Source organism: Camarhynchus parvulus, chromosome 25 (genome assembly GCF_901933205.1).
Source record: "Camarhynchus parvulus chromosome 25, STF_HiC, whole genome shotgun sequence".
In the NCBI taxonomy this organism is placed as follows: Eukaryota; Metazoa; Chordata; class Aves; order Passeriformes; family Thraupidae; genus Camarhynchus; species Camarhynchus parvulus.
This window is the reverse complement of record NC_044595.1, coordinates 1506507-1533491: the sequence shown is the minus strand read 5'-3', so window position 1 is coordinate 1533491 and position 26985 is coordinate 1506507. Positions and strand designations below refer to the sequence as shown.

The window sequence follows — 26985 nt, the reverse complement described above, 5'->3', positions numbered from 1 at the left end:
CACAGCGGGGACAGCGACAGCGACAGCCAGCCCGACAAAGTGACGGCAGGAGCGGCTCGCACCGCCCCAAAAAAACCCTAAAAAGCTTCAAAACCGCACAGAATGCCCCAAAATCCCCTCCTGGCACCCGCGCTCCGCTCTCCCCTGGTTTTTTGTTGTTTTATTTTGGGGTTTGGATCCTTTTTTTTACGCTTTCCCCCCATTTCCAGTTCTCCCAGTTCCCAAATTCCTCATTCCCAGTTCCCAGTTATTGTCACCCTCTGTCCCCGCCCCGCCCCCAAATTTGGGATTTTTTGGGGGTTTTTTTTGGGGGCGGTTCAGAACGGAGCGAAAGGAAAATGAACCCAAAACCAGAAAAAAAAAAAAAAGAGGGGGAAAAAAGGAAAAAGAAAAAAAGAAAAAACGGAAATGGAATAAAATTGAGAGAATTGAGATGGGAGTGGCGTGACAGGGGACAGAGGGGACAGGGATGGGGACAAAGGCGACAAAAATGGCGAAAGGGATGGGGACAAGGATGGGGACAGAGGAGGGGACACGGATGGGACCGAGGGGACAGAGGGGACAGGAGGGGACAAACCGAGCGGGACGCTCCATGCCCGGAGGCGACATTCGTGTCCCCAACCCGCCCCTCTGAGCGGCCGGAGGTGGCTTCTGTCCCCTCCCCAGGGGGACACGGGGGTGGGGCGGGGAACAGGGGACGTGTCCCTGTCCCTGTCCCCTGCTGTCCTTATTCCCTGTCCCTTCGTGTCCCTGTCCCTTCGTGTCCCTGTCCCCTGCTGTCCTTATTTTATTCCCTGTCCCTGTCCCTTCGCGTCCCCTCCTGTCCCCATCCGTGTCCTGAGACCCGCCCCGGGGGCGGAGCCACGGGGAGGGGCGCGGCCAATGAATGGGCGTGGTCTCTGTGGATGACGTATTTGGCCCCGCCCCCACTCGGAGCCCGTAACGGCCGCCAGGGGGCGCGCGCGGCGGTTGCCGGGCAACGCAACATGGCGGGGCAGGTGGGGGGGGGGCGGGGAAAATGGGGGAAAAAAGGGGAAAAAAGGGGAAAAAAGGGGAAAAAACGGGGAAAAAACGGGGAAAAAAGGGGCGGGAAAAGGAGAGGAATGGGGGGCAAAGGTGGGAGGGAAGAAGGGGCGAAATAGGGGGGAGAGAGGGGAGCAAAGGGGGGAAAATGGGGGGAAAAGGGGGGACAGCAGCCCCGGGGGTCGCGGGGGAGGGGCCTGGGGGGTCCCGGCTCTCAGCGGCCCCCCCCCCCCCTCCCCAGTACGAGGACGCCTTCAGCCCCCCCCGGCTGCAGTGCTGGACCGTGCCCCGCCCCCCCCCGAAGGTACCCCCGAGCTGGGCCTTGACCCCCCCAAAACCGCCCCGGACCCCTCCTCAACCCCAGCCCAGCCCCCCCCGGAGCCCTCTGAGACCCCAAACCCCTCCAAGGACCCCCCCAGGACCCCCCCAAGCCCAGTCCTGACCCCCCCGGGACCCCCAAAACGCCAGCGCGGGCACCAGCCCAGGACCCCCAGACCCCCTTCCAGAACCCACCGGGAGCCCCCAGGCCAATCCTGACCCCCCCGGGACCCCCCCAAAGGCCACCCCAGGACCCCCAAACTCCTCCCGGGGCCACCAGGACACCCCAGTCCAATCTTGAACCCCCAAAACTCCATCCCAGGACCCCCAAACCTCATCCCAGGACCCACCGGGAGCCCCCAGGCCAATCCTGAATCCCCTGGGACCCCCAAACCCCACCCCAGAGCCCCCAGGACCCCCCAGCCCGGCCCTGACCCCCCCCAAATCCCACCCCAGCACCCCCCAAACCCCTCCCTGGACCCCCCAGGCCGGTGCTGACCCCCATCCCCCCCTCAGCTGCCCACCCCTCACCCCCCCACCCCGTTCATCGCCGACGACCGGGGGCACCTCCTGCCGCACGTGCCGCGATCCAAGGTGAGCCCGGGGCAGTTTTGGGGTCCCCCCTTCACTCCCGAGACAGTTTTGGGGTCTCCGGGGGAAGTTCTGGGGTCACCCCCCGGTCCAGGAGCTCCGGGGCAGTTTTGGGATCCCCCCTTCACTTCCGAGACAGTTTTGGGGTCCCCGAGGTGACACGGGGGCAGTTTTGGGGTCACCTCCTGGTCCCGGAACCCCGGAGCAGTTTTGGGGTCCCCGGGGGAAGTTCTGGGGTCACCTCCTGGTCCCAGAGCCCCGGGGCAGTTTTTTGGGGGGGTCCCAGTTTTGGGGACACCTCCCGGCCGGGGGCAGTTTTGTGGGGTCACCGGGGGCAGTTTGGGTCCTCCCGGTCCCGGAGCCCCGGGGCAGTTTTGGGGTCCCCGGGGGGACACGGGGGCAGTTTTGGGGTCACCTCCCGGTCCCGGCCCCGGGGGGTTCGGGGGCGTTTGGGGCCCGCCCCGGGGGTTCAGCGGTGCCACCCCCTTGGTGCCCCCCGCAGGTGTCGCCCTGGGGCACCTTCCTGGGCACGTGGGCGATGCCAGCGCGGATCCCCCCGGCCTGGCTGGACCGCAGCGCCCGCGAGCCCCGCGCCGCCGAACGCCTGGCCCGGGAACAGCCCCGGGCACTGCGGAGAGCCCGCAACGGCATCCGGACACGCGTCACCGGCAAGGTGACACCCTGGGGACACACCTGGGGACACACCTGGGGACAGCTGGCATGCACCTGGGGACAGCTGGGATGCACCTGGGGACACACCTGGGGCATGGGGACACAGCTGGGGACAGCTGGGATACACAGGGACACACAGGGACACAGCTGGGGACACCCCTGGGGACATGGGAACACACTTGGGGACACACCTAGGGACAGCTGAGTATAGCTGGGGATGCCTGGGGCATGGGGACACACCCGGGGACAGCTGGGACACATCTGGGACACATCTACACATCTGGGGTACACCTGGGGACATGGGGACACCAGGGACAGCCCCAGGGCTCAAGGAGGGGCGGGGCAGGGGTGGCACAGAACAGATGGGGGAGGGGACAGGGGACATGGGGGGACATGGGGGGACACAGATATGGGGATGGGGGACAGGGGTGAGGGGGACAAAGGGACATGGCAGATAAGGGGGGGGACAGGGGGATATGGGGACAGGGGGACAAGGACGGGGGATGTGGGGGGACGTGGGGACACAGGGACAGAGGGATGAGAGATACCGGGGGGGACACAGATCTGGGGGATGTGAGGGACAGGGGGACACAGGGACACGGATGGGGGATGTGGCAATGAGGAGCACACAAGAGTGGGGGACACAATTTTGGGGCTGTTCCCACACAGAGAGAGCTCCCAGTCCCCCCAGTGTCCCCAGTCCCCCCAGTGTCCCCCAGTGTCCCCAGTGTCCCCCAGTGTCCCCAGTGTCCCCAGTGTCCCCAGTTCCCCCAGTGTCCCCAGTGTCCCCCAGTGTCCCCAGTGTCCCCAGTTCCCCCAGTGTCCCCAGTCCCCCCAGTGTCCCCAGTTCCCCCAGTGTCCCCAGTGTCCCCAGTCCCCCCAGTGTCCCCAGTTCCCCCAGTGTCCCCAGTCCCCCCAGTGTCCCCAGTGTCCCCAGTTCCCCCAGTGTCCCCAGTGTCCCCAGTCCCCCCAGTGTCCCCAGTCCCCCAGTGTCCCCAGTGTCCCCAGGCCTGGCCCCAGCCCTGCGTGGGGACCCCGACACCCCAGCCAGGAGCTCCCCCCTTTCGAGGGGTCCCCACCCCATTTCCCCCTGGGGACCCCCCTGACCCCCCTCCCTCCCTCCCACAGCTGCAGGAACCCTGGGACACGGAACCTTCTGGAAAGGACCAGGGGGGTCCCAGCAGAGGCTCCCCCCACCCTGAGCCCCCCAAACCTGGGGACAACCCTGAGGGGGAACCTTGTCCCCTAAATGCCCCTGGAGAGCGACCCTGTCTCCTAAATCCCTCTGGGGAGGGGCCCTGTCCCCTAAATCCCCCTGAGGAGGGGCCCCCCTGTCCCCTCAGTCCCTATTTGGGGGGTCCCTGTCCCCAAAATCCTGCTGGGGAGGGACCCTGTCCCCTAAATCCCTATGGCTGGGGACCCCCACCCCAAAATCCCACCAGCTCCTGAGCCCCTGCAGGTGGCTCTGCTGTCATTGTCCCCTCCCCTGGGGACAATCCCCCCCAAATCCCACCCTTCCCCCCCATCCCCCTTAGGGGAGTCTGGACCCCCCAAAAAAGGGGAAATAAAGGCTGGGAAATGCAGGAAATCCTTGCAATGAACCCAAATCCATTCGGGGTTTAGGGTTTGGCCCTGCTCCTTCCTCTTCCTCCTCCTCTCTGGTCCCTTGGGGGGGATTCTTGATTAGGAAATTAATTGGGGATGGGATGGGGATGGGATCAAACCCCCCCACCCCAAAATCCCAACCTGGAGAGGATATTCCCCCCAAAAAAATCCTGGATTTTCCCCCAAAAAATCCTGGATTTTCCCAGCAGGATCCCTCCCAGCACAGAGCTGGGGCAGGAACTGGGGATGGGGTGAGGAGGGTCATTTCCCAAAGGTTAAAAATCCCCTAAACCCGACCCCAAAACCCCCCAGGCTCGTCCCTGCTCCTCCAGGAACTGCAAATTTTGGTTTTTTCCCACGTTTTTCCATGCAATTCCCCAAATCCCAGAGGAGAATCCCATTCCTGGCTGAGGGACAGGGAGGGACACGGGGCTGGAGGATCAGAGCTGCTTTATTTTAGTCCCCAGGGGACAGGTGACAACACCTGGGTGACAACACCTGGGGTGACAAGCCCCTCCCCACCAGTACCCTCCCACTGGCAGGAAGCTCCAAAATTGGGATTTTGCCCCCAAAATGGGTTGAATCATGGAATTCCCACAGGGTTGAGGACCCCAGGGGTGGCAGGGGGGTGGCAGCAAGATGTCACCTGTCACCACTGCCTCCCCACTGGCAGGAAGCTCCAAAATTGGGATTTTACTCCCAAAATGGGCTGAATCATGGAATTCCCACAGGATCCAGGAGCCCAGGGGTGGCAGCAGGGTGGCAGTGAGATGTCACTTGTCACTGCTGCCTCCCCACTGACAGGAGGCTCCAAAATTGGGATTTTCCCCCCAAAACGGGCTGAATCATGGAATTCCCATGGGTTTCAGGACCCCAGGGGTGGCAGGGGGGTGGCAGCGAGATGTCACCTGTCACCCACCCCCGTGGGGCGCTGCCTCAATGGAGCTCCTTGTGCCGCTGTGATCCCACCCCGGTGCCAATCCCACTCGTGGGGACACAGATCCCGCATTGGCCCGGCACTGGGGACACGGGGACACTGGGGACACCACGGGGCTCGCTGCTGGCAGGGGGGGGTTGGGGCAGCTCTGCTCATCCCGGGATTTTGGGGAGGGGGAGGGGCGGTGTCACCTTCCCGGGATTTCGGGATCTCGGGGACGCCCCGGGGCTGTCACAGCGCCGCCAGCGCGGCCGAGGAGAGCAGGGTCAGGGCCAGCACCAGCACCCCCGACTGCGTCACCTGCGGCAGCTTCAGCCCCTTGCCCAGGTCCCAGGCCTGCCGAGACAGCGGGGGACAGCGGTGTCACATTGTCCCCAGAGCTGGGGGATCCTCCCTCAGTGTCCCCTGCTCCCACTCCCTTCCCTGCTCCCCGTTCCCAGCCCCTTTTCCCATTTTCTCTCCCCATTTTTCCCATCCCCTCTCCCCTTTTTCCCATCCTTTCTCCCTCTTCCCCGTTCCCTCTCCCCCTTCCCATCACCTTTTTCCCATCCCCTTTTTCCCATCCCCTCTCCCCTTTCCCACTTTTATCCCAGTTATCCCACTCCCTCTCATCCCAGTTCCTGCTCCCTTCCCATTCCCCCCTTCCAGCCCTTCTCCCCTCATTCCATCCCCTCTCCACACTCCCATCCCCATTCCCTCTTCCCATTCCCACTATTCCCATTCCCATCCCCTCTTCCCAGTTCCCATTCCCATTATTCCTATTCCTACTCCTCTCCCAAATTCCCATTCCCATTATTCCCATTATTCCCACTCCCCCCTCTCCCCAGTTCCCATTATTCCCACTATTCCCATTATTCCCACTATTCCCACAATGTGGAAAACCCTGAGCCCCCCAAACCCCAGGGGCCCCTCTGGGGTCGATCCCTCCCTGGGAATTCCACAAATCCAGAATTCCCAAAACCCCAGAATTCCAGAAAACCCAGCCCTCCCCTCACCACAGTCCCAGTTCCAACTGGGAGCACTGGGATGCTCTGGAATTGGCTCCCATAAAAACCCCTCCAGCCATTCCCAACGTTGTTTTTGTGCCATTCCCAAAATTCCTCCCCGATCCCAAGGACCCGGGGTGGGGGGGAACACCTTGGTGCCACCCCCATTGTCACCTGCTGTCCCCAAAAGGACATTCCAGGTGCACAATTCCCAGTTCCACACTCGGATGGGCTCCCATAAAACCCCTCCAGCCATTCCCAACATTTTTGTGCCGTTCCCAAAATTCCTCCCAAACCTGGGCGAGGGACCTGGTGCCAGTCAGCGCCCCGGGGGACACCCGGTGCCACCCGTCACATTGGGAGGGCTCCCATAAAACCCTGCTGTCCCCTAAAGGGTCACTGGGGACACTCCAGGTGCACAATTCCCATTCCCACACTGGGATCCTCCCATAAACCCCCTCCCAACCTTTTGTGCCATTCCCAAAAATCCTCCCTGGTTCAAGGGACCCGGATGAGGGGGACACCCCGGTGCCACCCCATTGTCACCTGCTGTCCCCAAAGGGACCCTGCAGGTGCCCGGGGCCCTCACCAGGTGGCGGATGCCGTTCCAGGTGTGGTAGCAGAAGGGCAGGGCCAGCAGGAACTTGGCCGAGCAGACGAGGGCGGGGCCCAGGCTCAGCGCCCGCACCTGCGCCAGGTAATGGGGGAAGTGCTCGGGGAGCAGCAGGGCGGCCACCGAGAACAGCGACACACCTGGGGACAGGGGAGGGACACACCTGTCAGGGACACACCTGTCAGGGACACACCTGGGGACAGCAGGGACACACCTGGGGACAGCAGGGATACACCTGGGGACAGGTAATGGCAGAAGTGCTCGGGGAGCAGCAGCGTGGCCACTGAGAACAGGGACACACCTGGGGACAGCAGGGATACACCTGGGGGAAGGATAAACTTGTCAGGGACACACCTGGAGAACAGGGATACACCTGGAACGGGGACAGGGACACACCTGGAATGGGCACGGAACACACCAAGGAGAACAGGGACACACCTGGAAGGGGACAGGGATGGGACATGTCGGGGACACACCTGGAGAACAGGGACACACCTGGGGAACAACCAGGGATACACCTGGAACGGGGACAGGGATACACCTGGAATAGGATGGAACACATCAGGGATACAGCTGGGAAACAGGGATACACCTTGAGAACAAACAGGGATACACCTGGAATGGGCAGGGAACACACCAGGGAGAACAGGGACACACCTGGAAAACAAACAGGGATACACCTGGAGTAGAGACAGGGATACACCTGGGAAACATGGATACACCTGGAATGGGAACAGGGATACACCTGGAGAACAAACAGGGACACACCTGGAGTAGAGACAGGGATACACCTGGGAAACATGGATACACCTGGAATGGGAACAGGGATACACCTGGAATAGGATGGAACACATCAGGGAAAACACTTTAGGGATACACCTTGAAAACAAACAGAGATACACCTGGGAAAGAAACAGGGATACACCTAGAAAACAAGGATACACCTGGAAACAGGGATACATCTGGAATGGGGATACACCTGGAAAACAGGGATACACCTGGAATAGAGAAAGGGATGCACCTGGAATAGGAACAGGGATACACCTGGAATAGGATGGAACACATCAGGGATACACCTGGGAAATGGGGATACACCTGGAGAACAAACAGGGACACACCTGGAATGGGGACAGGGAGAACGGGGAAAACTCGGGGACGAAGAAAACCTCAGGGGTGGAAAAATTCAAATGGAAAAAACCTGGGGAAAAACCAGGGATGGGGAAATGGGATGGGGGGATTTTGGGATGGTTTTGAGGGATTTTCTAGGATTTTGAGGGGATTTTGGGGGGCATTTTGAGGAGAATTTGGGGGGATTTTGGAAGGGAAATTTTGGGGGATTTGGGGTAATTTTGGGGGGAATTTTGGGACGGTTTGGAGGGGATTTTGTGGGGGGCCTGGAGGAGGCAGAGCAGAGGTTTCCCAGCAAACCCCCGAGCTGGGAATGGGGGAATCCCAGCTGTGGGAACCCAGGGGTGTCCCCAGGTGTCCCCAGATGTCCCGTGTCCCCAGGTGTCCCCAGGTGCCACCCACCGAGGCTGAGGGCGACGCCGGTGCCGCGGTGGCTGATGGACATGGCCATGGGCAGCGACCACCTGCAACAGAAACGGGGCTGGTCACCCCAAAACCCCACAGGAATGGGGTGGGGGGGACCCCAAAACCATGGCAACGGGTGGGGAGGGGGATTTGGGGTGAATTTGGGGGATTTTGGGGTGGCCTGGGGTGAATTTGGGGCATTTTGGGGTGAATTTGGGGGATTTTAGGGTGGCCTGGGGTGAGTTTGGGGTGAGTTTGGGGGATTTGGAGTGGCCTGGGGTGAATTTGGGGGGATTTGGGTGGCCTGGGGTGAATTTGGGGGATTTTGGGGTGAATTTGGGGCATTTTGGAGTGGCCTGGGGTGAATTTGGGGGATTTTGGGTGGCCTGGGGTGAATTTGGGGGATTTGGAGTGGCCTGGGGTGAATTTGGGGGATTTTAGGGTGGTCTGGGGTGAATTTGGGGGATTTTGGGGTGAATTTAGGGGATTTTAGGGTGGTCTGGGGTGAATTTGGGGGATTTTAGGGGGCTCTGGGGTGAATTTGGGGTGAATTTGGGGGATTTTGGAGTGGCCTGGGGTGAATTTGGGGTTCCCAGGGGTGATTTTGGGGGTGATTTTAGGGCGCCAAGAGTGAATTTGGAGTGAATTTTGGGGTTCCTGGGCCGATTTTGGGGTTTCCAGGGTGATTTTGGGGTTACCTGGCTTGTTCTAGGCTGGTTTTTCTGAGGGTTTGAGGCGGTTTTGGGGTGATTTGGGGCGGTTTTAGGGCAGGTTGGGCTATTTGGGGTGACCAGCGCTGTTTTAGGGCAATTTTGGGGTGGTTTTGGGCTGGCTTAGGGGCAGTTTGAATGGTTCTGGGGTGATTTTCGGGTTCTCTGGCAGTTTTGGGGTGGTCTTGGGGTTCCCTGGCTGGTTTGGGGGTGATTTTGGGGTTCCCTGGCTGATTTTGGGGTGATTTTGGGCTGGTTTTGAGCATTTTTGGGGCGGTTTTTTGGGTGATTTTGAGGTTCTCTGGCTGGTTTTTTTGGGTTTAGGGCAGTTTTAGGGTCCCCAGCTGGTTTTTGGGGCACTTTTGGGGTGTCCCTCACTTGTAGATGCTGACGTGGGGGGACAGGGGCCGCCCCGGGCGCTCGTTCCTCTCCCAGAACCTCCTCATCTCCTCCCGGGCTGTGGTGGCCATGGGGATGGACCTGGGGGAGAGCAGAACCTGAACCTGACCCCAAAAACCCTAAAAAACCCTAAATACGCCCCAAAACAACCCCTGAACACACCCCAAAAACCCCTAAACCTAAACCCAAACCCTGACCCTCCTCATCTCCTCCCGGGCTGTGGTGGCCATGGGGATGGACCTGGGGGAGAGCAGAACCTGAACCTGACCCCAAAAACCCCAAATCTAACCCAAAAACCCCAAATCTAACCCAAAAACCCCAAATCTAACCCAAAAACCCCCAAATCTACCCCCCAAAAAAACCCTAAATCCCAAAAAACATCCCTAACCCAAACCCAGAACCTCCTCATCTCCTCCTGAGCCCTGGTGGCCATGGGGATGGACCTGGGACAGGGATTGAGCCCAAAAAACCCTAAATCTACCCCAAAATAATCCCTAAATCCACCCCAAAAAAACCTAAACCCACCCCCAAAAGAATCCCCTAAACCTACCCCAAAACCCCTCAAAAAAAACCCCAAAAAACAAAAAAGAGCTCTAAACCCATTCCAACCCCACCCCACAAAAAAAGCCCCAAAAAACCCTAAACCCACCCCAAAACCCAAAAAAAAACCAAAAAACCCACCCTAAATGCAAAAAAAAATCCTAAATCCACCCCAAAACCCAAAAAACCCAAAAAACCCACCCTAAATGCAAAAAAAACCTAAATCCACCTCAAAACCCAAAAAAGCCCAATAAAAAAACCCTAAGTCCACCCTAAATGCAAAAAAAACCCTAAATCCACCCCAAAACAATTCCTAAATCCACCCCAAAACCCAAAAAAAAACCCAAAAAAACCCTAAACCCGCCCTAAACGCCAAAAAAACCCTAAATCCACCCCAAAACCCCCAAAAAAACCCAATAAAAATCCCTAAACTCACCATAAATGCCAAAAAAACCCTAAATCCACCCCAAAACAATTCCTAAATCCACCCTAAATGCCAAATTACCCTAAACCCAGCTGAAAACTCAGAAAAAAACCTAAATCCACCCCAAAACCCAAAAAAAACCCCCAAAAAAACCCTAAACCCGCCCTAAACGCCAAAAAAAACCCTAAATCCACCCCAAAACCCAAAAAAGCCCAATAAAAAAACCCTAAATCCACCCTAAATGCCAAAAAAAACCTAAATCCACCCCAAAACAATTCCTAAATCCAACCCAAAACCCCAAAATCCCCTCCCAGTCCCTCCCAGTCCCTCCCAGTCCATCCCAGTCCATCCCAGTTTCTCACTGGTGCAGGGTGGGGCCGGGCCCCAGCCGGGCCAGGAGGCAGCGCCGCCCCAAACCCCTGGAAAAGAGAGAAAAAATGGGAAAAAAATGAGGAAAAAATGAGGAAAAAATTAGGAAAAAATTAGGAAAAAATTAGGAAAAAATTAGGAAAAATGGGAAAACTGAAGGGGGAAAAAATGGGAATAAAAGGGGAAAATATATTTTAAAAATTGGGGGGGAAAAAGGGAATATGTGGGAACAACGGGGGGATGGGATTGGGAATGCCCCAGATGCTGTGGAGAAGAGGGAGAAATGGGAAAAAATGAGAAAAAATGGGAAAAAAAGGAAAAAATATTGGGGAAAATGGGGAAAAATGGGACATAGAGGGTGGTACTGAGGGGACACTGAGGGGACACGGAGGGGACACTGAGGGGACCCGGGGCTGTCCCGCCTCAGTTCGGGGCAGGCCCGGCCCCGCGGCTCCCGGGCCGGAGCCGAGAAACCGCCGGGCCCAGCCCCGCCCCCGGTGTCCCCTCGGTGTCCCCTCGGTGTCCCCTCGGTGTCCCCAATGTCCCCCGGGCTGTCCCGGGCCTGTCCCGGGCCCTCGGAGTCACCTCAGAGCCAGCGCCGCCATCTTGGAGCCGCCGCGCCGGAAGTGTCGTAGTGCACTTCCGGTTCCGGCAAGGGGCGGGATTGGTGGCGGGGATCGATAACCGATATCGGTTATTGGTATCTGTATTGATATCGGTCACTGGGATCGATAACCGATATCGGTTATTGGTATCGATATTGATATTGGTCACTGGAATCGATAACCCATATCGGTTATTGGTATCGGTATTGATATCGGTCACTGGGATCGATAACCGATATCGGTTATTGGTATCGATACTTATATCTGATATTGATATTAGTCACTGATATCGGCCACTGGGATCGATAACTGATATCGGTTATTGGTATCGATATTGATATCGGTCACTGGGATCAATAGCTGATATCGGTCCTGTTATTGATCCCTGCTTTCAATCCCGTTATCGATCCCGTTATCACCCCCCGAGCAATCCCCTCTTTGCAGTTTTTCCCCCAAAATCCCCCAAACCCCCTCGCGTTCCCCGTGTCCCCCCCTCTGTCCCCCCAGTGTCCCCTCCATGTCCCCCCCTCTGTCCCCTCTCTGTCCCCACACTGTGTCCCCCCCGCTGTCCCTTCACGTCTCCCCCCTGTCCCCTCCATGTCCCTTCCTGTCCCCCCCATGTCCTCCCCGCTGTCCCCTCATGTCCCCCTCAATGTCCCCTCTATGACTCCCCCTGTCCCCTCATGTCCCCCCCGTCCCCCCCGTGTCCCCCCCGTCCTCTCAGTGTCCCCTCATGTCCCCTCCATGTTCCCCCCGTGTCCCCACTCTGTCCCTGCTGTCCCCTCATGTGCCTCCGTGTTGCCCCGTGTCCCCCTCTCTATCCCCCTGTCCCCTCAATGTCCCCTCCATGTCCCCTCAATGTCCCCTCTCTGTGTCCCCCCCATGTCCCCCCCTGCTGTCCCCTCAATGTCCCTCAATGTCCCCTCAATGTCCCCCCCGTGTCTGCCCCATGTCCCCTCGCTGTCCCCACTGTCCCCCCATGTCCCCTCCCTGCCCCAGCTCCATGTCCCCCACTCTGTCCCCTCTCTATCCCTCCCTGTCCCCCTCGTGTCCCCCGTGTCCCCACTGTCCCCGCAATGTCCCCTCAATGTCCCCCCGCTGTCCCCTCAATGTCCCCTCCATGTCCCCCCACTGTGTCCCGCCCATGTCCCCTCAATGTCCCCCCTGCTGTCCCCGCTGTCCCCTCAATGTCCCCTCAATGTCCCCTCAATGTCCCCCACTATGTCCCCTCAATATCCCCCAATGTCCCCTCAATGTCCCCTCAATGTCCCCCACTCTGTCCCCTCAATGTCCCCCCATGTCCCCCCATGTCCCCCCCTGTCCCCGCTGTCCCCTGGGGCCACATTCCTGCTCCCCCGCCCCCGCGGCGCGCGGGAATGCGGCCGCACAAAGGCCACCAGTGTCCCCGTCCCCCGAGCCACCCTCGGTGTCCCTCGGTGTCCCTCAATGTCGCCTTTGAGCGGGGTCCCCGCGGCCCGGCCCCCCCGCGCCCATTGGCCGGCCTTTGGGGACAGGGCCACCCTAAAACCGCGTCCCCGCCGCTGTCCCCGCCGTGTCACCGCCACCATGTCCCCGAGGGCCACCCGCCGCCTCCTCCTCGTGGCCGGGCTCGTGGCGGCGCTGGGTGAGCTTGGGGACAAGGGACAGTCCCCAAAAAGGGGGGGGGGCGGGGGGACAGGAGAGGTTTGGGGGTGGCCCTGGGGACCGGGGACACGCGGGGCTTGGGGACTGTCACCGAGCCTTGGGGATTGTCACCTTGGCTTGGGGACGGTCACCACGGCTTGGGGACTGTCACCGCACCCTGGGGACTGTCCCCGCGGCTGGCAGGGGACAGCGGGGCTGGCACCAGTCCGGGGACAGTGGCGGGTGATGGCCAGTAGGGTCCCAGAGCTGTCACCAACTTGGGGACAGGTGGGGGTGGCTGCCAGGACAGTCCCGGTCACTGTCACCAACCTGGGGACCGGGGCTGGGTGTGGCTGCCATTGTCACCTCCCTGGGGACAGCTGGGGGTGGCGGCCAGGAGGGTCCCGGTCATTGTCACCTCCCTGGGGACAGCTGGGGGGGTGCCACACCCAGCCCTGATGGTGTCACTGAGCTGTGGCACTTGTCACCTCCTTAGGGACAGGTAGCGGTAGCAGCCAGGAGGGTCCCAGAGCTGTCACCAACCTGGGGACAGGGGCGGGTGTGGCTGCAAGGACAGTCCTGGTCATTGTCGCCTCCCTGGGGACAGCTGGGGGGGGTGCCACACCCAGCCCCGCCCGTGTCACCGGGCACCGGGACACTGTCCCCTCTGTGCCACCCATGGGGACAGCAGCGCCACCACTTCTCTCTCCCCTCCGTGCCACCCATGGGGACAGCAGCGCCACCACCCCACTGTCCCCTCTGTGCCACCCATGGGGACAGCAGCGCCACCACCCCGCTGTCCCCTCCGTGCCACCCCTGGGGACAGCAGTGCCACCACCCCGCTGTCCCCTCGCAGCCCTCGCGCTCCCCTTGGTGGCAGCTCGGGGACACTCCGCGCTGTGGTGGCAGCTCGGGGACACCGCCCCGCGCGGGGGGGCGGGGCTGACGGCTCTCTCTCTGTGTCGCTGTGTCCCCAGGAGTGTCGCCGGTGTCCCCAATCCACGTGTACACGCAGCGCGAGGTCTATGGCACCGTGGGCTCCAGTGTCACCCTGTCCTGCAGCTTCTGGTCCAGCGAGTGGATCTCGGAGGACATTTCCATCACCTGGCACTTCCAGGCCGAGGGCTCCCGTGACAGCATCTCCGTCAGTGTCACCCTTGTCCCCACGGTGTCCCCAAAATGTCCCCATTGTCCCCGTGGTGTCCCCAACCCGTCCCCATTGTCCCCGTCCCATCGCCACCACGCCTTGGTGTCCCCTCGTCCCAGCAGAGCCTTCCCTGAGGGTGACACGGTGTCTTCTTGCTCTGTGGTGGCACTGGGGTGTCCCCAAAGTGTCCCCAAAGGGTCCCCAAGGTGTCCCCAGTGCCCTCTGGCTCTCAGCACCAGCCCCACAGGACAGACCTTCCCTAGAGGTGACACCGTGTCCCCTCACCCCGTGATGGCACCAGGGTGTTCCCGCAGTGTCCCCTCAGTGTCCTGGTGTCCCAGTGCCCACCAGCCCCGTCCCTGTGGGTGACACTGTGTCCCCTCACACTGTGGTGGCACTGCAGTGTCCCCACAGTGTCCCCATGCCCACCAGCCCTGTCCCTGCAGGTGACACCGTGTCCCCTCACACCAGGGTGTCCCTACAGTGTCCCCACAGTGCCCCCAGTGTCCCCACAGTGTCCCCATGCCCAGCAGCCCCGTCCCCATAGGTGACACCATGTCCCCTCACACCGGGATGTCCCCACAGTGTCCCCAGTGTCCCCAGAGTGTCCCCGCGTCCCAGCCCCGTCCCTGCAGGTGACACCGTGTCCCCTCACACCATGGTGTCCCCACAGTGTCCCCAGTGTCCCCACAGTGTCCCCATGTCCCAGCCCCGCCCTGCCGGTGTCACCCTCCCCTCTCGGTGCCACCTTGGTGCCACCACCAGCACCTCCATCCTTCCCCCCCGCCCCTCTGTCCCCTCTGTCCCCGCCCCGCTGTCACCCCGGGTGACCCCGGTGTCGCGTCGCTGTCGCAGATCTTCCACTTCGCCAAGGGCCAGCCCTACATCGACGACGTGGGGACCTTCAAGGAGCGCATGGAGTGGGCAGGGAACCCGCGGCGCCGCGACGGCTCCATCGTCATCCACGGCCTGGAGCCGAGCGACAACGGCACCTTCACGTGCGACGTCAAGAACCCGCCCGACATCGTGGGCAAGTCCTCGCAGGTGACGCTCTACGTGCTGGAGAAAGGTGCGCGACACGGCTGTCACCTGCCTGGGGGCGGGGACACCGGGCTGGGGTCACATCCCTGATCCTCCACTACTGGAGGGGACACCGGGCTGGTGTCACCTGCACTGCTGGCAGTGACACATGGCTGGTGTCACCTCCCAGACAGTGCTGGTGGCAGGGACACCGGGCTGGTGTCACCTCCCTGATTCCCGCTGCTGGCAGGGACACCAGGCTGGTGTCACCTCCCAGACCGTGCTGGTGGCAGGGACACTGGGCTGGTGTCACCTCCCAGACTGTGCTGCTGGCAGGGACACTGGGCTGGTGGCAGTGACACCGGGCTGGTGTCACCTCCCTCACCGTGCTGGTGGCAGGGACACCGGGCTGGTGTCACCTGCACTACTGGCAGTGACACAGGGCTGGTGTCACCTCCCTGATTCGCGTTGGTGGCGGGGACACTGGGCCGATGTCACCTACACTGCTGGCGGGACACGGGACTGGTGGCACCTCCCTGGTGGCGGTGACACTGGGGTGGTGTCACCTCCCAGACCCTGCTGGTGGCGGGGACACAGAGCTGGTGTCACCTCAGTGCCCACCGGGTCGATGTCACCTCCCTGACCGCCGTTGGTGGCGGTGGCACGGGGCTGCTGGCAGTGACACCAAGCTGGTGTCACCTCCCTGCTCCTCACTGGTGGGGGTGACACTGCGCCACTGTCCCCTCCCTGCTGCCGGGGGTGACATGGTGCCAATGTCCCCGCAGTGCCACTGTCCCCGCAGTGCCACTGTCCCCGCAGTGTCACCCACCGCCCAGGGGGTGACACGGTGTCGCTGTCCCCGCAGTGCCACCCCGTTACGGTGTCGTGCTGGGCTCCGTTATCGGCGGGGCGCTGCTCTTGGTGGCCGCGCTGGTGGCCCTGGCCTACGGCAGCCGCTACTGCTGGCGGCGGCGCCAGGCGGCTCTGCAGCGGCGGCTGAGGTGAGCCGCGACCCCCCCCCAAACGGGACCCCTGCCCCAAACGGGACCCCTGCCCCAAATCGGGACCGTCCCTAAACGGGACCCCTGCCCCAAACGGGACTGCCCCCAAATGGGACCACCAGGGGCACCAATTCCACCTCCTGAACCGCGACCCTCCCCAAATCGGGACCCCCCCTCAAACTGGGACCCCTCCCCAAACCGGGACCCGCCCCAATTTCCGTGACCTCTCCCCAAATCGGGACCACCCCCCCAAATCGGGACCCTCCCCGATTTCCGTGACCCCTCCCCAAACCGGGACCACCGGGGCACCAATTCCGCCGTCCCGAGACGCGACCCCTCCCCAAACCGGGACTCTCCCCTCAAACCGGGGCCACCGGGGCTGCGATTTCCACGACCCCTCCTCAAACCGGGGGCTGCAATCCCGCCATCCCGAGCCGCTCTTTCCCCCTTTCCCCCAAACCGGGGCCACCGGGGCACCAACCTCCGTGACCCCTCCCCACACCGGGGGTCCCGGGGGTCGGTCCCACCATCCCGAGCCGCTTTTTTCCCCCTTTTTCCCCCCATTTTCCCCCCTCCCCAGCGCCATGGAGAAGGGGAAGCTGCAGCGCTCGGGCAAGGACGGCTCCAAGCGCAGCCGGCAGGTGAGCGCCGAGCGGGGCGGGGGGCACGGCGGGCTGTCCCCCCTGTCCCCCCGGCCCCCAGGCTCGCCGGGGGCTGCGGGTGAAGCCCCCCTGTCCCCGCAGGCCCCCGTGCTCTACGCCATGCTGGACCACGGCCGCAGCGCCAAGAAAGCCAAGGGAGGCGCGGGCGACTCGCGCAAGGATAGGAAATAGCGGTTAGCGGGCAGGGAGGGACCCCCGGGGGCGGCCGGGGCCGCGGGGGACCCCCGGCCCCCCAAAGTCATCATGACCATCGAGATGGAGCTGCGGGGGGAGCCCCAGGCCGCGGCCCCGCCCGCCGCCCGCTCCCCGAGCCGGGGCAGCCTCAAGAACGCCCTGCTGAGCATCATCAAACCCAACTCGGGGGGCTCCTGATGGACCCCCCCGGCCCCGGCCGCGGCCCCTCCGGGCTCGGGACCCGGCGAGGAGCGGGGTGTGGTCCTCGCCTCGGGTCCCCCGGCCTTGGGGACAGCGCTGGGGACAAGCGCGGGTCCCCCCCTCGGTCGCTCCCTGCCCAGCCCCGGGTGGGATTTGTCCCCTGGAACGCGAACCCGGCGGGTTTGGGGTCGGTTCCCCCCTCCCCGCCGCGTGTCCCCTCCCCGAACTCGGGGGGGTTTCTCTGTGCCCCCCAATTTCGCTCCTTTTCTGGCCGTTTTCTCGTCTCTCCCCGCGACCGACCCCAAATGACGTCGCGGGGTGGCCCCCGCCCCTTTGTCCCCTTTGTCCCCTTTGTCCCCTCCTGTCCCCCCATTAACCCCCGCGCCCCGTAACCCCCGGGACCCCCCCCCAAACCGGCCGGAGCCCCGTGGAGGGGGCGAGGCTGCGGCCGGGCTGGGGGAGCCGCCAGTGCCCCCCCCGCCCCCGGACGCGATTTGTACCCCCTGTCCCTGTCCCTTCGCTGTCCCCGTGGTGCCATTAATAAAACTGACATCTCCGGGAGCCCGCGTCCCCCCGGCTGCCACTGTCACTGTCGCTGCCACTGTCACTGTCAGTGTCCCCACACCACGGGGACGTCGCTGTCACCCTCAGCGAGGAGGTGACACTTGGAGGGTGACCTGGTGGCACCTCGGAGTCCCCTCTCAGCCAGGAGTGGCCGTCCCCGATGCCACCTCCCTGCCACCCGCCCTTAATTAAAACTCGCTGTAATTAACACCGGCCAAGGCTCGGGGGAGTGCGCTTTGATGTCCCCTCCGTGACTGTCACCTCCTCACGGTGGGAGGGAGGGGGGGAAAGACCCCGGCCCCGGCGCTGGGGGGGCATTTGGGGCACGGAGCAGGGCGGGAATGGGGAGGGAGCGGCCCCGGTGCCCCCCCGCCCCGGTGCCGTTGTCCTTTCCCTAATAAGTCAGCGCAGCCCGACCCCGCCGTGTCCCCTGGGCCCTGCCCCGGGGCCGCCGCCGCTGTTTTTCTTTCCAAGGAGCTATTTCTGCACCGGGTCGCGGCATTGCTGGGCCCTGGGAACCCCCCGAACCCCTTAAATCTGGCTGTGGATCCCCCAAAACCCGGCTGCGGACCCCCCCGAAATTGGGCTGAGAACACCCCCTAAATCCACCTGCAAAGCCCCCTGAAAACCGGGCTGTGAACACCCAAAACCCGGCTGTGAACACCCAAAATTCAGCTGCAAACCCCCCCGAAATTGGGCTGAGAACGCCCCAAACTCGGCTGTGGACCCCCCTAAATCCGCCTGCAAACCCCCCTGAAAACCGGACTGTGAACACCCAAAACCCGGCTGTGGATCCCCCAAAATTCGGCTGCAAACCCTGCCGAAAATCCACCTGCAATCCCCTCCCAAATCCAGCTGCGAGCTCCCCCCAAACCCCGGCTGCGACCCCCCGAAAAACCGGCTGTGAAACCCCCAAAATCCTCCTGTGAACCCCCCAAATCCGGCTGCACACCATCCCAAAATCCGGCTGTGAACTCCCCCAAATCCGGCTGTGAACTCCCCCAAATCCGGCTGTGAACTCCCCCCAAATTCGGCTGTGAACTCCCCCAAATCCGGCTGTGAACTCCCCCCAAATCCGGCTGTGAACTCCCCCCAAATCCGGCTGCGAACCCCCCCAAAACCCGCACGTGAACCTCCCCGAAATCCGCCTGCGAACCCTCCCAAAATTCGGCTGCAACCCCCCCGAAATCCTCCTGCGAACCCCCCAAATCCTCTTGCAAACCTCCCCAAAATCCGCCTGCAAACCTCCCCAAAATCCGCCTGCAAACCTCCAAAATCCTCCTGCGAACCCCCCGAACCCCCCTGATTTTATTCCCCCCCTCCCAAACACTTTGCAGGCTCCTGAACCTCCGTGGGTGAGAAAATCCCGGGAATTTCACTGGAAATTCTTCAAATCCCACAGGGGTCACCCCTGTGTGCCCCCCCCTCCAGCAGGGACAGCCCAGGGACCCCCAGCGCTGATTGAAGGGGGGTCCCCTCACTAAAGAAGGGGGATCTGGGACCCCTCTAAGTGGGGACCCCTCCCCAAATTCCCCCGAAGCCCCAGCGCAGCCTCCTCTTCCTCACTCTTTATTCTTTGCGCAAAAGCCCCTCGGGGTTGGGGGGGACAGTGACAATGACAGTGACAGTCACAGGAGGGTGGGGAGGGGGCGGTGACAGTGACAGAAATGTGGGGAGGGGGCGGTGACAATGACAGGAGGATGGGGAGCCCCGATTTCCTGGGCTGGGGGCTGCAGCGGGACCCGTCCCCAACCAGCCCTGGGTTGGGGTGGGGTGGGGACATCGGGCGTGTCCCTCGTTTGTGTCCCCCCCCCCCCTCGGTGTGTCCCCAACGCCACCACAGGGCAGGGAAATAAATGGGGAATTCCCAGGAAAATGGGGAATTCCCAGGAAAATTGGGGTTCCCATGGAAAACGGGGGTCCCAGGAAAGCGGGGGGCTCCACGCCGCCCCCTCCCCAGGGCCACCTCCCCTTGGGGACACCGGGCTGTGTCCCCCCCCCCCGTGTCACTCGCTGTCCCCTCACTGGGCAGGGAAGGGCCGAGCCCCCCCCCGGGAGCTGTCCCGGGGGTCCCCACGGGGCTCGGGGGTCCCCTCGGGGGTCCCGGGGGTCCCTCAGGGCCGCGGCTCCTCGCGGCGCTGGCGGGAGCGGCGGAAGCGGCCCTGGATGGCGAGAGCCGCGCGCTCCGTCTCGGGCGCGCTCAGGTCGATGTCGATCTCCTCCTCCTCCTCCTCTTCCTCCTTCTTGGGCTCAGCTTTGGCTGCTGGGGGCGGGGACAGGACGGGGACAGGCTTGGGGACAGCTTGGCACCGCCAGATTCGCCATGGGGACACTCAGGGGGACACCCTGCCACCCCCCTGGGGGACACGGGACACCAAGACCCCTGCCAGGGGGACACCCCGACACATGCGAGGGGACAGGGGAGGGACAGAGCAGGTCCCCACATGCACCCAGGTGCCACCCCCCGCAAGGACGGGGACAATGGGGGGACCATGGGGTCTGCGGGGACAGCGGGTCGCGGGAGGGGACGGAGGGGACAGAGGGGACAGAGGGGACAGAGGGGACAGAGGGGACAGAGGGGACAGCGAACCCGCGCCCCACCTGTGCCGGGGCTCCTCACCTTGCTGCTGCCCACCGGGGGCCTCCGCCGAGGAGGGGGGGGCGTGGGGGCTGCGCTGTGGACAGAGGGGACCCGGGGGGTGACACAGGGTCCCCGCATTGTCCCCGGGGTCCCCCATTGTCCGGGGGTCCCACATTGTCCCCAGGGTCCCCCCACTGTCCCCGCGGGTCCCACAGCCTCCAGCCCGAGTGGGGCTCACGGGGGCTGCGCTGAGAAGAGAGGAGGGTCCGGGGAGGGACAGGGGAGGTGACACCGGTGGCCCGGAGTCCCCAAAGTGTCCCCTCGCCCTGCAGCGCCCCCGTGCCCATTGCCGCTCCCAGCGCTGCTCCCCGCCCGGCTCGGTGCTGGAAGCCCCGGGAAAGGGGCAGAGACCCCTCTCCGGTCTGTCCCGGTGCCCCCGGTGCCCCCGGTGCCCCCGGTGCCCCCCGGTGCCCCCACCTCGCTCATCCCGCCCGGTGCCGCCGCCGCTCCCAGTGCGGGACCGGCGCTGCCGCCAAAGCCTTTATAGGGGCGGGGTTTGATTGACAGCCGAGAGCAGCCAATGGGGAGAAGGGGTGGGGCCCAAAGAGACACGCCCATAAGAGTGGCTCCTCCCCCACACCCCCCCCGATCCAGGAATGACAGACACGGGGGGGACATTGAGGGGACATTGGGGACCGGGGGAACATGGGGACATTGGGGATATTGGGGACACTGGGACATTGGGGACATTGCGGACTGGGTGGCATGGGGACATTGGGGACACTGGGGACACGGGGACATTGGGGACATTGTGGACTGGGGGGACACTGGAGATATTGGGGACATTGGGGATATTGGGGATATTGGGGACTGGGGGGACATGGGGACATTGGGGACACGGGGACATTGGGCGACATTGGGGACATGGGGGGGACACTGAGGACATGGGGACATTGGGGGGACATTGGGGACATGTGGGACTAGGGGGACATTGGGGACATTAGGGGACACGGGGACCTGGGGACATTGGGGACACTGGGGACATGGGGATATGGGAACACAGGGGAGACTCAGGGACATGGGGACATTGGGAGACGTGGGGGGACACTGGGGACATTGGGGGACATGAGGGGACATGGGGACACGGAGGCACAAGGGAGCACAGGGGACACGGAGGGCTCGGGGGCACTCGGGGGGACACGAGGAGGTTTGAGGGGACAAAAGGGGACATGGAGGGGACAGAGGGACACGGCGGGGACACACGTTGGGACTTGGGGGCGACACGAGAGGACACGGGGGGACTCGGGGGGTGGGACAGGGGACACGAGGGGACACGGGGACACAGGGGGGTGACAGTGCACCCCCCGAGTGCCACCCTCGTGGTGAGGTGACACCTGGGCACAGGTGACAATGCCAGTCCCCCCGCGGCGCTGGTGACAGGGACCTGCCTGTGGGGACAGCGGCGGCAGGACGGCCACCAGCGTGTGTGACACGGGCTGCCACCCTCCGCACGCGGCTGTGACATCCTGGCTGTCCCCTCCGCGCCCCGCTGTCCCCTCTGCGGCTGTCTGTCTGTCCGTCTGTCCCCGTGTCGTACCCGCGCCCTCCTGTCCCCGCTTGTCCCGCCCGGGTGCCACCCCCAGTGCCACCCCGGGTGCCACCTGTCCCCCCCCGCCCCGCGCTCTGTCCCCGCCTGTCGCAGCCCCAAGTTCAAGGTTCAAACTCCACGCGGCCCTTCCTGGGACCGCCGGTGACACGCGGGGACAGCCGGGGACCGGAGGGGACACTCAGGGAATGGAGGGGACGCACAGAGACCGCCAGGGACATGCGGGGACCGCCGGCGACACTGAGGGACCCGATGACCCCTCACTGCGAGGGGACAATTCCCTGTCACCGACCGCACCGGGGGACATCGGCTCAGGTACCGCCAGCAGGGGGACAGGAGGGGACACTCGGGGACAGGAGGGGACAGGAGGGGACAGGAGGGGACAGGAGGGGAATGAAGGGGACACACCGGGGCTGGCAGGGACACACGGGGACAGGAGGGCACACTCGGGGACCAGCAGGGTCACTTTGTCCCCTCTGGGGACATATTGGGGCTGGTGGGGACACTCAGGGACAGGAGGGGACATGCAGGGACCGACAGGGACACGCGGGTGGCGGTACCGCGGGTGGAGGGGACACCGCGGGGACGGGCGGGTTCACGTAGGTGACAGCACCGCGGGACACGGTGACACGAGGCGGCCTCGAGGGGACGGCACCAGTGGCGGTGCTGGCTGTGTGTCACCCCTGTGTCCCCGTGTCCCCACAGCCCGGGACCCCCCCGGGGACACGGAGCCCGACGGGGACAAAGTGTGCGCCGTGTGCGGGGACAGGGCCAACGGGTACCACTTCCACGTGCTGAGCTGCGAGGGCTGCAAGGGCTTCTTCAGGTGGGGACACCGCGGGGACACCTGGGGACACCGCGGGGACAGCAGGGGACACCGTGGGGGCAGTCGGGGACACTGCGGGGACACCCGGGGACATTGTGGGGACAGCCGAGGACACCTGGGGACACTGCAGGGACACCTGGGGACACCGTAGGGACACCACGGGGACAGCTGAGGACACTGGGGACACTGCGGAGAGACTGTGAGGACAGACGGGGATAACTGGGGACACTGTGGGGACAGCTGGGGACAACTGGGGACACTGTGGGGACGCTGCGGGGACACTGCAGGGACATGTGGGGACACTCTGGGGACACTCTGGGGACAGCTGGGGACAGCTGGGGATACCACAAGGACACTGTGGGGACACTGAGGGGACACAGTGGGGACAGCCAGGGACACTGTGGGGACACTGCAGGGACGCCTGGGGACAGCTGAGGACACCGCTGGGACCCTGGGGACACTGCTGGGACACCTGGGGACACCGCAGGGACACCACGGGGACAGCTGAGGACACTGGGGACACTGCGGGGAGACTGTGAGGACAGCCAGGGACACTGAGGGGACACTGAGGGGACACTGAGGGGACACTCTGGGGACACTCTGGGGACAGCTGGGGATACCACGAGGACACTGTGAAGACACCTGGGGACACAGCAGGGACAGCCAGAGATACCGCAGGGACAGCTGGGGACAGCTGGGGACACTGCAAGGATGCTGTGGGGACAGCTGGGGACAGAGTGGGATGGGATGGGATGGGACATGGGGTCAGGGCGAGGGGACAAGATGGGATCTGGGGACAGGAGGGGACAGGAGGGACTGGGATGGGAGGGGGTGGCACAGGACGGTCCCATGGACGGGGACAGCGTGTGACAAGACGGGACAGCCGCTGGCAGCCCGAGCTTGGGACAGCCCTGCCCATGGGGACACGCGGTGGCAGTGGCCGTGTCCCCTTGGTGACAGTGTCCTCACCCCTTGGTGGCACTGCCCGTGTCCCCCTGGTGGCAGTGGCAGTGTCCCCAGCCCTTGGGGCAGTGTCCCCAGCCCTTGGTGGCAGTGTCCCTTCGGTGGCAGTGTCCCCCTGGTGGCAGTGTCCCCTTGGTGGCAGTGGCAGTGTCCTCTTGGTGGCCGTGTCCCTTCGGTGGCAGTGTCCCCTTGGTGGCCGTGTCCCCACCCCTTGGGGCAGTGTCCCCAGCCCTTGGTGGCCGTGTCCCCGCGGTGGCAGTGGCAGTGTCCCCCTGGTGGCAGTGTCCCCTTGGTGGCCGTGTCCCCGCGGTGGCAGTGGCAGTGTCCCCCTGGTGGCAGTATCCCCCTGGTGGCAGTGTCCCCTTGGTGGCCGTGTCCCCGCGGTGGCAGTGGCAGTGTCCCCGTGTCCCCGCAGGCGCTCCATCCTCAAGGGGGTCCGTTTCACGTGTCCCCTGGCGCGGCGCTGCGCTGTCACCAAGGCCAAGCGGCGACAGTGCCAGGCCTGCCGCCTGCAGAAGTGCCTGGACGTGGGCATGAGGAGGGACAGTGAGTGACACGGGGACACCGGGGGCACACTGGGGGGACACGGGGCAGAGCAGACAGGGAGGAGCTGGGGGGACACAGGGGGACAGTGGGGACAGCGGGGACAGGGACGGGGGACACGGGGGAGCAGCTGGGTGGGATGAAGGGGACCTGGAGGGGACAAGGGACAGGGTGGGGTGGCAGGGGAGGGGACAGAGGTGACAGCAGGGAGTGCGGCACAGAGGGGACCCCGATCGCTGTCCCCAGTCGCTGTGCCCGCCTGTGGCGGCGGTGACAGCGGTGACAGCGGTGACACGGGCCCGGGGGTGGCAGTGATCATGTCGGAGGAGGCGCTGCGGCGGCGGCGGGAGCTGCGGGGACAGAGGGGACAGCCCGGGGCACAGCGGGGACAGCCGGGGGGACAGCGGGGACACGAGGGACTGACGGCCGAGCAGCAGGAGCTAATCGCGCTGCTCATCGGCGCCCACCAGAGAACCTTCGACTCCAGCTTCTCGCAGTTCATGCACTCCTGGGTGAGTGGGCACAGCCCTGTCCCCAAACGGGACCCTCTGTCCCCAATGGGACACCCCTGTCCCTGTGGTTGTCCCCACTGTCCCCACGGGGGTCCCAGCCATGCCCATAGGTGCCCTGTGGGTGTCCTGGTTGTCCCCAAAGATGTCCTGACTGTCCCCAAAAATGTCCTGACTGTCCCCATGTGTGCCCCAACTGTCCCTAAAGATGTCCTCACTGTCCCCACGATGCCCCAACTGTCCCCAAAAAAGTCCTGGCTGTCCCCACGTGTACCCAGACTGTCCCCAAAGATGTCCTGACTGTCCCCAAAAGTGTCCTGACGGTCCCCACATGTACGCAGATTGTCCTCAGAGATGTCCTGACTGTCCCCAGAGATGCTCCAACCGTCCCCACAATGTCCCAACTGTCCCCAAAGATGTCCCAGACTGTCCCCAAAGCTTTCCTGACTGTCCCCATAAATGTCCTGACTGTCCCCACCATGCCCCAGCTGTCCCCAAAGATGTCCTGACTGTCCCCAGAGATGTCCTGACTGCCCCCACATGTACGCAGACTGTCCCCAGGGATGTCCTGGCTGTCCCCAGAGATGTCCTGACTGTCCCCACGGTTCCCCACCCGTCCCCACGCGTCCCCAGCGCTGTCCCCTCGCTGTCCCCAGCCCGCCGTGCGCCTGCTGGTGCCGAGCCCCGCTGGCGGGGCTGCGGCCGCGGGGATGTCGCTGTCGCTGTCGCCGCAGGAGGAGGCGCTGCCGGACGCGCTGTCGCTGCTGCCGCAGTTCGCGGACCTGAGCACGTTCATGATCCAGCAGGTGATCAAATTCGCCAAGGAGATCCCGGTGTTCAGGTGCGGAGGGGACGGCGCGGGGGTGGCGGCGGTGGGTGCCACCAGCTGCCCTGTCACCGTGTCGCCGCCGTGTCCCCTCCCCTGGCAGGAGTTTGCCGCTGGAGGCGCAGATCTCGCTGCTGAAAGGGGCCACGCTGGGCATCTGCCAGATCCGCTACAACACCGTGTTCAACCCCAGAACCAAGGCCTGGGAGTGCGGGCAGCGCTGCTACACCATCCGCGACGGGGCCCTGGGTACCGCGGGGACACTGGGGACACTGGGGACAACGGGGACACTGGGGACAACGGGGACAGCTAGGGACAATGGGGACACCATCCGCCACAGGGCCCTGGGTACCGCGGGGACACTGGGGACACTGGGGACAATGGGGACAACGGGGACACCATCCGTGACGGGGCCCTGGGGACACTGGGGACACCAGGGACAGCTGGGGACTCAAGGGGACAGAGCTCCAGCTGCGCCAGGGGAGGCTCAGGGGGGAAATCTGGGGAAATTCCTCCGGGAAAAGGGAAAAGGCCCTGGACGAGCTGCCCGGGGCGGTTCGGAGCCGCCACCCCGGAGGTGCCCGAGGAGGTGGCACTTGGTGACAGGGCGGGGACCAATCCCGAAGCTGCTGCCGCCCCAACGCGGGGGTGTTGGGCTCCTCCCCCAGCCGGGTTCCAGCAGGTGTACCTGGAGCCGCTGCTCAAGTTCCACGAGAGCCTGCGGCGCCTGCGGCTGCACGAGGCCGAGTACGCGCTGCTCCAGGCCATGCTGCTCTTCTCGCCAGGTGAGCCCACCCTGGGGACACACGGGGACACCCCGATGTCCCCAAGGCCCCGCTGAGGTCACCCCACGCCCCTCCAGACCACGCCGGCATCGCCCAGCGCGAGGTCATCGACCAGTTCCAGGAGAAGGTGGCGCTGGCCCTCAAGAGCTACATCGACCACCAGCACCCCCCCGAGGAGGGCAGGTGAGCCTTGGGATGGCGTGGCAGCGTCCCCAAGGGGGTGGCGACGGCCACCACAGCCGGCTGGGTGTCCCCAAGGTTCCTGTACGCCAAGCTGCTGCTGCTGCTGACGGAGCTGCAGACGCTGAAGGTGGAGAACACGCGGCAGATCCTGCACATCCAGGACCTGTCGGCCATGACGCCGCTGCTCTCCGAGATCATCAGCTGAGCACGGCCCCCCGTGCCACCCCCCGGTCCCCAAGTGCCACCCCCCGGTCACCAAGTGTCACCCCCAGCTGCCTCCAGGCACAGAGTAAAGCTCCTTTATTTATCCGGGCTCCCGGGTGTGCCACCGCGGGGAAACTGAGGCACGGCCGCCATGGCACTGGGGACAACGGGGACCACCCCCAGTGGCAGCAGCCACCCCCAGGAGGTGGCACTGGGGACAACGGGGACCCCCAGCACCCCCG

The 26985-nt window shown here is 63.8% G+C and overlaps 5 protein-coding genes across 6 annotated transcripts; 3 read left to right on the top strand and 2 right to left on the bottom strand.

Annotated features, from left to right (window-relative positions):
* The first annotated feature begins 986 nt into the window (after positions 1 to 986).
* On the top strand, positions 987 to 4053 carry CFAP126 (cilia and flagella associated protein 126). Its single transcript, XM_030965147.1, has 5 exons — positions 987 to 998; positions 1265 to 1327; positions 1858 to 1935; positions 2435 to 2605; positions 3733 to 4053. The coding sequence occupies exons 1-5, from the start codon at positions 987 to 989 to the stop codon at positions 4051 to 4053; spliced, it is 645 nt and encodes a 214-aa protein (XP_030821007.1).
* A 576-nt stretch (positions 4054 to 4629) lies between these two features.
* Positions 4630 to 11347, bottom strand: SDHC (succinate dehydrogenase complex subunit C). Of its 2 annotated transcripts, XM_030965201.1 has the most exons (7): positions 11306 to 11347; positions 10714 to 10770; positions 9367 to 9468; positions 8276 to 8337; positions 7100 to 7183; positions 6722 to 6885; positions 4630 to 5482 (listed from the first exon to the last, which is right to left on the bottom strand). In XM_030965201.1, the coding sequence occupies exons 1-7, from the start codon at positions 11323 to 11325 to the stop codon at positions 5378 to 5380; spliced, it is 594 nt and encodes a 197-aa protein (XP_030821061.1). In that variant the 5' UTR covers positions 11326 to 11347; the 3' UTR covers positions 4630 to 5377. The 2 variants fall into 2 exon arrangements, with proteins under 2 accessions (XP_030821061.1, XP_030821063.1); XM_030965203.1 differs by lacking the exon at positions 7100 to 7183 and having other exon boundaries at positions 4632 to 5482.
* Positions 11348 to 12831: 1484 nt separating this feature from the next.
* Positions 12832 to 17543, top strand: MPZ (myelin protein zero). The gene is given in 6 exon segments (XM_030965196.1): positions 12832 to 12949; positions 13926 to 14092; positions 14951 to 15164; positions 15981 to 16116; positions 16697 to 16757; positions 16860 to 17543. Coding segments are annotated over 6 exon segments (927 nt in total). The 5' UTR covers positions 12832 to 12891; the 3' UTR covers positions 17151 to 17543.
* Positions 17544 to 19284: 1741 nt separating this feature from the next.
* PCP4L1 (Purkinje cell protein 4 like 1) lies at positions 19285 to 20844 on the bottom strand. Its single transcript, XM_030965209.1, has 3 exons — positions 20776 to 20844; positions 20338 to 20392; positions 19285 to 19980 (listed from the first exon to the last, which is right to left on the bottom strand). The coding sequence occupies exons 1-3, from the start codon at positions 20782 to 20784 to the stop codon at positions 19832 to 19834; spliced, it is 213 nt and encodes a 70-aa protein (XP_030821069.1). The 5' UTR covers positions 20785 to 20844; the 3' UTR covers positions 19285 to 19831.
* Positions 20845 to 22092: 1248 nt separating this feature from the next.
* Positions 22093 to 26744, top strand: NR1I3 (nuclear receptor subfamily 1 group I member 3). Its single transcript, XM_030965146.1, has 9 exons — positions 22093 to 22219; positions 22610 to 22730; positions 24109 to 24239; positions 24549 to 24748; positions 25402 to 25586; positions 25675 to 25820; positions 26240 to 26356; positions 26434 to 26539; positions 26615 to 26744. The coding sequence occupies exons 1-9, from the start codon at positions 22093 to 22095 to the stop codon at positions 26742 to 26744; spliced, it is 1263 nt and encodes a 420-aa protein (XP_030821006.1).
* Positions 26745 to 26985: the final 241 nt, after the last annotated feature.

Coding starts and splice junctions, on each gene's coding strand:
- CFAP126 (XM_030965147.1), top strand. Junction 1,936..2,434: donor CGCACGTGCCGCGATCCAAG/GTGAGCCCGGGG, acceptor TGCCCCCCGCAG/GTGTCGCCCTGGGGCACCTT. Junction 2,606..3,732: donor GGACACGCGTCACCGGCAAG/GTGACACCCTGG, acceptor TCCCTCCCACAG/CTGCAGGAACCCTGGGACAC.
- SDHC (XM_030965201.1), bottom strand. CDS start 11,325: ATGGCGGCGCTGGCTCTGAG. Junction 10,771..11,305: donor ATGGCGGCGCTGGCTCTGAG/GTGACTCCGAGG, acceptor TCTCTTTTCCAG/GGGTTTGGGGCGGCGCTGCC. Junction 6,886..7,099: donor GGTGTATCCCTGTTCTCCAG/GTGTGTCCCTGA, acceptor CCCTGTCCCCAG/GTGTGTCGCTGTTCTCGGTG.
- PCP4L1 (XM_030965209.1), bottom strand. Junction 19,981..20,337: donor CCCCGGTGGGCAGCAGCAAG/GTGAGGAGCCCC, acceptor CCCCGCCCCCAG/CAGCCAAAGCTGAGCCCAAG.
- NR1I3 (XM_030965146.1), top strand. CDS start 22,093: ATGGAGGGGACGCACAGAGACCGCCAGGGACATGCGGGGACCGCCGGC. Junction 22,731..24,108: donor GGCTGCAAGGGCTTCTTCAG/GTGGGGACACCG, acceptor GTGTCCCCGCAG/GCGCTCCATCCTCAAGGGGG. Junction 26,540..26,614: donor CACCCCCCCGAGGAGGGCAG/GTGAGCCTTGGG, acceptor GGTGTCCCCAAG/GTTCCTGTACGCCAAGCTGC.